At 28.3% G+C, this 9336-nt stretch overlaps 1 protein-coding gene across 1 annotated transcript in view; it reads left to right on the top strand.

Annotated features, from left to right (window-relative positions):
• The window catches only part of LOC141340193 (histone deacetylase 4-like), a 47263-nt gene that overhangs the window by 19083 nt on the left and 18844 nt on the right, over positions 1-9336 (top strand). The window contains exons 7-8 of the mRNA XM_073845119.1: positions 6018-6155; positions 7145-7252. Of these exons, the coding sequence (XP_073701220.1) occupies positions 6018-6155; positions 7145-7252 (246 nt within the window). The remainder of the gene's footprint in view (positions 1-6017; positions 6156-7144; positions 7253-9336) is intronic.

Here is a 9336-nt window from a genome sequence, read left to right as displayed (position 1 = left end):
GAAAGTCAATTGCCCTTTACAAAAAGAGGTAGAACAACAATGTTGGACAATTTTGAAGTTGGAGGAGAAAATAAGATTTTCAGTTTTTCACCCTACCCTACGTTTTTGAACCAAAGTACACAGACTATTTGTGCATGACCTTTCCAACATCATTACGTAATGCATTAAGTAGCGCATGCGCATCGTAGAGGTACTGCAAGAGCCTTTGTGGTTAAAAAGTATATACATATATGTATTTTTTTAAGAAAATGGCCGATCGTTTGGCTATTTAAGACCCTTATTACTCGGCTGGGATCATGTAGAGCTTTTTGAAGCTGCATTGAAACTGTAATTTGGACCTTCAACTCATTGCCCTGCTGAAAAAAACAGCTAAAACCAGCCTAGGCTGGTTGACTGGTTGTAGCTGGTTTAAGCTGGAAGTTGCTGGTTTTAGCAGGTCTCTTAGCATGGCCAGGCTGGGAAAGTGGCCAAAACCCCTCTAAAACCAGCCTGCTGACCAGCTATGACCAGCTAAAACCAGGCTGGTTGACCAGCTAAAACCAGCCAACCAGCCTAGGCTGGTATTAGCTGTTTGTTTCAGCAGGGTGGCCATCATTGAAATCCACTGACTATATGAAGAAAATTCCTGGAACGTTTTCCTCAAAAAACAATTATTTTCGACTGAAGAAAGAAAGACATGAGCATTTTAGATGACATGGGAGTGAGTAAATTATCAGGAATTTTCTATTCTGTAAATGAACTTCTCCTTTAATACTTAGACAAATGTCATAGTTGTGATAGATTTGTTTTTATACTTCCAGACTCTGTGAGGTGGATTTGGTTTTGAAGGTGTGTGTGTGTGTGTGTGTGTGTGTGTGTGTGTGTGTGTGTGTGTGTGTGTGTGTGTGTGTGTGTGTGTGGTGTGTGTGTTAGTTTAATGGTGTGACCCCAGGCAGGGCTGTTGGAGGGGGACTGATAAATGGCAGGCGGTCCTGTCTGGCTGAAGTCACAGTCTTTGAGCTGAATGGTGAGAAACAGAAGGGGTCTGGACTCTTTTATGGAAATGGAACAAAATTGTTGTCTTCCTGCATCTCTACAGAGAAAATTAGCCTGTCAGGGTGAAGATAAACTGTGCTTGTTCATTCCAACACGCTCCCCAGCCCTGCCTGAGACCTGCGTCCCCCCAAACCTCAGTGTCTACAACATCGCTTGATTACTTTCTACCGCTTTTACACCAGGGGCCACGTTGGGGTGGGCTTTGGGGGCTTAAGCCCTAATGTTTTGATGTCTTTTGCCAAGTTTTCTCATTTTAAACTACATATACGGCTAAATATGCACCAGGGTTAGTTTATATATATATATATATATATATATATATACAGATGAAGTCTAAAGTTTTCATACACCTTGCAGAATCTGCAAAATGTTCATTATTTTACCAAAATAAGAGGCATCATACAAAATGCATGTTATTGTTTATTTATTAGGCCTACTGACCTGAATATGATATTTGACATAAAAGATATTTACATATAGTCCACAAGAGAAAATAATAGTAAATAAATACATAATAAAAAAATAAAATGACCCTGTTCAAAAGTTTACCTACACTTGATTCTTAATACTGTGTTGTTACCTGAATGATCCACAGCTGTGTTTTTTTGTTTAGTGATAGTTGTTCATGAGTCCCTTGTTTGTCCTGAACAGTTAAACTGCCTGCAGTTCTTCAGAAAAATCCTTCAGGTCCCAGAAATTCTTTGGTTTTTCAGCATTTTTGTGTATTTGAACCCTTTCCAACAATGACTGTATGATTTTGAGATCCATCTTTTCACACTGAGGACAACTGAGGGACTCATATGCAACTATTACGGAAGGTTTAAACAAGTCACTGATGCTCCAGATGGAAAAACGATGCATTAAGAGCTGGGGGTGAAAACTTTTGAATAGAGTGCAGATTTTCTTATTTTGCTTAAATATCATATTTTTTCATTTAGTAGTGCCCTTCAAAAGCTACAGAAGATACTTACATGTTTCCCAGAAGACAAAATAAGTTTTAAAATAAAATTCACCCTGATCTTCAAATTCAAAAAGTTTTCACCCACAGCTCTTAATGCATTGTGTTTCCTTCTGAAGCATCAGTGAGCGTTTGAGTCGCATATGAGTCTCTCAGTTGTGTGAAAAGATGGATCTCAAAATCATACAGTCACTGTTAGAAAAGGCTCAAATACACAAAAATGAAAAACCAAAAGAAAAAACAAACAATTTGTGGGACCTAAAGGATTTTTCTGAAGAACAGCGGGCAGTTTAACTGTTCAGGACAAACAAGGGACTCATGAACAACTATCACTAAACAAAAAAAAAGCTGTGGATCATTTAAGTAACAACACAATAGTATCAAGTGTATGTAAACTTTTGAACAGGGTCATTTTTATAAATTCAACTATTATTTTCTCTTGTTGACTATATGTAAAACATCTTTTATGTGAAATATCTTATTCAGGTCAGTACTAAATAAAAAAAATAGCATCCGTTTTGTATGATCCCTCTTATTTTTGTAAAATAATTAACATTTTGCAGATTCTGCAAGGTGTATGTAAGTAAACTTTTGACTTCAACTGTATATACATGCACATGCATACATGAATATTGAAAGATCCAGTCTTTCTTAGTGTTTTATAATGGTTCTGTTCCAAAACTTGGCGAGTAGGCAGTATTTTAAGCCATCATAGTTGCACTCCAGACTTAGAATATGCTAGAATATCTATATCTTACATCTTTTTGCTCACTCTCTCTTTTATTTCTACATTAAATTCCTTCATCATGCACTCTTGCGCTCTTTAATTAGCTCACTCTCTCTCATTTCCCTAGCTTTTCTCTCTCTCTGTTCCCCAATTCGTTTTTTTTCTCTCTCTGTTTTAAATGCACCACAGGCTCGTAATTCGTGACAAAGTCATTCTTGGCGGAGCTTGAAAAGAACAAGAGGTTTTTTACGTTGCCCTTGAGCGCTCATGCCATTGAAAAGCTGAATTCATAAATGGATGGAGGATATGTATTCTGAGAGGGAGACCCAGGCTTGGTAAACCCCTTCGGAGCGCCTCAGCGGTTCTCCAGATTTCTCACTTCCCTTTTGCCGTCTTTCTTGTTGCCAGCTTGTTGTTTCATTAAGTGCTTATTTCGTCCGTTTCCCCTCCACGTGCTGTAGCAGAGACGCAGACTGTCCTAATATTCCTTCCTCTAAGATGTTTCAAGCACTTTAACAGAAATAAGTTCAATGTTTGTATGTGGTTTATTGGAAAACCGTACTGTAAGTAGAGCGTGATGATGTTGTGGACGAGAAGGACATTTTATTGGCAGTCGGTTATTGGAAGAAGACTTTTTAAATGCCCTGCTTTCACTAGTTTAAATATAGCATATATTAAATATTTATATTATTTTGAACAGAATTTTTTTTTTTTTTAATTACTAAATTATAATTATTATAACATTTTTATAACATTATATTTATTTACATAATTGTATAAATATACAATTAGCATTTTATTATTTAAAGTAGTAATTAATAAATTGTTTATTGCATATGCATTATTATATAGTATGTAATTTTATTATTATAAAATAATGTATAATTATTTATGAGTTATTTAAAACTATATTTTTCATTTTTATTTATTTTAAAATATTGTTTATGTGTAATATTAAAAAAAAGCAACAACAATAATAATAAAAGAAACTAGATTTTTGGGAATGGGAATACAGACCAAAATGTAAAAAGCGTTAATTATTTTATTTATTTATTTAAAACTGAATTATTATTTTATTTTATAAAATGAAAAGTATTATAAAAATTGTATAATATTATTAATATTTATTTACATAATTATATTATTATTATTCAGTTAGAATTGTATTATTTAAAATAGTAGTTGTAGAATTATTTTTATTTCTTTTAAACTGCATTGTTATATGTTATATTATTTTCATATTATAAAATAGTGTTTAATTACTTTTTAATTATTTAAAGCAATATTTTTCATGTCTATTATTTTTAAATGATAATTTATGTAATTCATAATTTAAAAGAAACTAGCAAAAAAAATAGATTTTTGTGTTTACTGAACAAATGCACATTGGAATATAAGCCAAAATGTAAAAAATTTAATTTATTTATTGGTTTATTTATTTATTTTACACAGCATTTATTTTTATATTATAAAAATTTAATTATCCAAAAAATGTATAAGATTATTTTTATTTATTTACATAACTTTATTACTATACAATTAGCATTGTATTATTTAAAATAGTCATTTTTAACATTATTTTTATTTATTTTAAATTGCATTATTATATATTATATTAATGTATTTTTATAAAAAATAATGTATAAAATAATAATTTATGTAATTTGTAATATTTACAAAGCTAGCAACAAAAAAATAAAAGAAACTAGATGTTTTTGTGTTTTATGAACAAATACACATTGGAATACAGGCCAAAATTTAAAAACTTTAATTAATTTATTTATGTATGTATTTTAAACAGCATTTTTTATATTATTAAATTACAATTTTTAGCATTTGATTATTTAAAATAGTTATTTGTAAAGTTATTTTAATTTATATTAAACAGCATTATTATATATTATATTCATGTATTGTTATAAAAATAACATATAATTGCTTTTTATTATGTAAATATTTTTCATGTATATTATTTAAAAATAAAAATTTCTGTAATTTGTAATATTTAAAAAAAAAAAACTAGCAATGAAAATAATAATAAACTAAACTAGATTTGTGTGTTTTATGAACAAATACATTGGAACATTCAGGCCAAAATGTAAAAAAATATATATATATTTATTTATTTATTTTAAACAGCATTTTTTTATATTCTAAAATTAAAATGATCATAAAAAATTAATAAAATTATATTAAAAAAATACATATTTATATTACTATACAGTTAGCATTTTATTATTTAAAATAGTAATTTTTAAATGTATTTTTATTTATTTTAAACTGCAATATTATATATTTAATTATTATAAAAAATGCATACTTGCTAATTATTAAAAAAAATATTTTACATATTTATTACTTTAAAATAATAATTTATGTAATTTGTAATATTTAAAAAAAACACTAGTAACAGCAACAATATTACAAGAAACTAGATGTTTGTGTTTTCTGAACAAATGCACAATAGAATACAGTCCAGAATGTTTTTTTTTTTTTTTAATTACAATTTTTATAAAAATTTTATTTTATTTACATTTATTTACATTAATATATTATTATACAATTAGAATTTTATTATTTCAAATATTAATTATATATAGTTTTGGTTTTTATGTTTTTTGAAAGAAATATATAATTTGTTAATGATTATTTATGTTATGAGTCTCGATATATGCCTCAAATTCCCTTTTAAATGTACTTCTGCTGTATATAATTTTAAGTCTTGTTCATGCCACATTTCTGTTCCCTATTTTCATGTATGAGCAATAATAATAACAATTCTTGTTGTTGCTAAACACTATTAATTAAAAAAGGCACTTGATGTCAAACTTAAAGTGTACAAGATGTTATCCCGCACTTTGAGCACCTGTTGATCTATAAAGCCGGTAGTTTACGCCTCATGAATTATTCCCTGTGTTACCCATGACCCCATTTAAGTACTGAAGTATTAGTGTGTGTGTTCCTGTGTGTACGTGTGTGTTCATTTGTGCGGTAATTGCAGGCTGTAGGGCAGACGTGTGTGAGCATAATCAGTAATGCCTGATGAATGGCTGTTTTCTGTCTCTAAGCATTCTGGGAATGCCCCCCTTTCCGAGCCAGCTCTCTCCCGCCACTATTTGACTTTCGTGTCACAGAATAAACGCCCGTTCTCGGCCCTTCTGCCCAAACTCCCAGCATGCTTATGTCCTTTAGGCTGTGCATTAGGTGTCACAAGAGCTTCTGGCGTTTTTGTGAGCATGTTGTTAGTTTGTGTGTCTCGGTGTGACGTTTTGTCTTCCTGATTGCTCGGCAATCAAGCTCCTCTGTGAGAACGAGAAAGCCACAAAAGAGGATGTTTGGGAACGGTTGGGTGTGAAGGGCTCATGTACTCGGCTGTGTCTGTTTGCTGTCTGCTTGAGTAAACGTCTTACTTCTGTCCTGTTCTGTCCTTCACCGGTGAGAAAACATCAGTACGAGAAACTTTCCCCTTTCCTCAAAGGCATAAGTTCATGAGGAGACACATTCTAAGAAACGTTGTTGTTGACTGTTATCAATGGCATTTTTTTTATAGTTTTTTGTCATTTTAAAATAATGTATAATATTTATGAAATATTTGTAACATTTAATACAATACACATTTTGTTTTGTATATATTTATTATGTATGTATTTACTTTTTTAGATATGTTTTCTTTTTTTTTTTTTATTTAATTTAATTATTTTTATTATAGATAATATCTACATTTTTATATATTGTTCCCCTCCAATTTTATTTTTTATTTTTATTATAGACAAATAGATTTATTAATTTATATAGTTTTTTAAATAATTTGTAGAGTGTATAATATTTATTAAGTATTTGTCACATTTAATATACATTTAATAGAATACAAAATTTTCCCTTTTTACATTTTATTTTAATAGATAGATGTATATGTATATATTTTCTTTTTTATATATTTTTTCTTTTTCCCTCTCCCTTTTTTAGTATTTTTATTATAGATAGATAAATTTATTAATTTCTATAGTTTTTTTTTTAAGAATGTATAATATTTAAGTATTTGTAACTTTTAATATACATTTAATACAATACAAAATTTTCCCAATTTTTTTTTTACATTTTATTTTAAAGATAGAGGTATATGTATATATTTTCCTTTTTTAGATATTTTTCTTTTTCCCCTTCCCTTTTTTTATTATTTTTATTATAGATAGATCGATAGATCGATAGACAGATGATTTATATAACTAATAAAATAATGTATGTCAGCTCATCTAACTTAACTTAATAGCTTGTTGTATATTATTATTAATAATAATACTATTATTATTATTATTATTATTATTATCTGTATGTTGTTCTTGTTTTTTGTATCACACTTGATAGCGTTCTCAGTATCATCTCCACCCTAAATTGAACAGACATGTGTTTGTGTGTGTTAACAGGTTGACAGTGACACTATTTGGAATGAAGTTCACTCGTCCAGTGCTGCTCGTCTGGCTGTGGGATCTGTAGTGGATCTGGTGTTTAAAGTGGCTTCAGGAGAGTTAAGGGTAAGACTGACGAACTCTCACAATGGTCACACTGATTCACAATGATTAATGCTCATCCAATCAGAATTTTGAGAATTGTGAGACGGAAACACTGAATTCGTCAAAATTGTCAGATGTAAACAGAATTAAAAAAAAAAAATGTAAAAATAATTCTAAACAAAGTCAACATTGTAAGATGTAAGCAAAATTTTGGGGGGAAAAAACAATTGTGAGATGAAAACAGAATTCTAAAATAAAAACAGAATTGCAATATGTAAATTTAGAATTCTGAGAAAAAAAAAGTCAAAATTGTGAGATGTCAACAGAATTTTTTGGGGGGGGAAATCTGAAATATGAGATTTAAACTCAGAATTCTGAGAGAAAAAAAGACAAAATTGTGAGATGTCAACAGAATTCTAAAAAAAAAAATTGCAAGATGTAAACAGAATTCTGAGAAAAAAAGTCAAATTATAAAAATGTTAACTGAGAGTTCTGAGGAAAAAAGTCAAATTTGTGAGATGAAAACAATTCTAAAAAACTAATTGTGAGATGAAAGCTCTGAATTCTAATAAAAAACAATACAAATTGTGAGATTTAAACAGAATTATGGAAAATAAATTAGAATTAGAATTGTGAGATGAATAAATTAAAAATTGTGAGATGTAAACAGAATTCTTTTTTTTTTAACAATTTTTATTTTCAAACATTGTCATACAGATTTATACAACAGTTCTATTTTCCATTATAACCGGATAAAAAAAAACACACTAAGTAATTAATAAATAAAAATAAATAAATAAATAATAATACATAAATGAAGACAAAGATAAGTAAAAAAAAAACACCCACGTACAGCAGTAAGATACTTGTCTATATACTCTCAATGTCCATCAGTTCTACAAAAGAACATAATTCTAATCAAAAAAGTCAAAATTATGAGATGTAAACAAACCAAAAAAAATCAAAATTGCAAGATGTAAACTCAGAATTCTGAGAAAAACTAAAACTAGTGAAAATGTAAACGGAATTGTGAAAAAAAAAAAAATGCGAGCTGTAAACTCAGAATTCAGAGAAAAAAAGTCAAAATTGATGTGGTGTTGTGAGATATAAACAGAATTGTTTATGTAAAAAAATCGAAATTGTGAGATGTAAACTCAGAATTCTGAGAAAAAAGTAAACATTGTGAAAATGTAAACAGAATTAATTTGATAATTTGATAAATAATTATTTTTATTAATTTTTAATATTTGTTACATGTTTACAGTATAGAGACAAATATTTAATTGCATAGACATTTCTTTATGGGTGCAATGTTTTTAAATCTATCTTAACATTTTTGTAAACATCCTTTGTAATCCATATTTTCCCCCTATTTTATTCTATTTTTCTTTTTTTTCTAATTTGCATTATTGAATTTATTTTTTAAGTATATTAAATGAAATATTTGACTAAATAAATTAAGGTATTCAATCAATTATATGTTCCTTTATTATTTATTGTTTTATTAGTAGTATTATTTATCATTACTTTTATAAATTATTGGTCTTTATTATTTTTTAATATTTATGTTTTTATATTTTACAGTATAGAGACAAATATTTAATTGCATAGAAACTTCTTTATGGGTCAAAATTGATGTGGTGTTGTCAGATATAAACAGAATTGCTTATGTAAAAAAAATCTAAATTGTGAGATGTAAACTCAGAATTCTGAGAAAAAAGTAAACATTGTGAAAATGTAAACAGAATTCTGAAAAAAAAAGAATTGCTATATGTAAAATCAGAATTCTCTGAAAATGTCAAAATTATGAAATATAAACATAATTCTGGAAAAAAAAAAGAATTGGTCAAAACTGTGAGATGTAAACAAAATTACGAAAAAAATCTAAAATGTGAGATGCAAACTCAGAATTCTGAGAAAAAAAAGTAAAAATTGTAAAAAAAAAAAATGTAAACAGAATTCTGGAAAAAAAAATGGTCAAAATTGCGATATGTAAACAAAATTCTGAAAAAAGTAAACTCAGAATTCTTAGAAAACGTCAAAATTGTGAGATGTAAACTTTCAATTGCAAGATATAAAGTTTCGATTACCTTTTTTACATTAAT

This window comes from Garra rufa, chromosome 8 (assembly GCF_049309525.1).
Source record: "Garra rufa chromosome 8, GarRuf1.0, whole genome shotgun sequence".
NCBI lineage: Eukaryota > Metazoa > Chordata > Actinopteri > Cypriniformes > Cyprinidae > Garra > Garra rufa.
The sequence above is the reverse complement of the archived record's forward strand: the minus strand, read 5'-3'. Positions and strand labels throughout refer to the sequence as shown.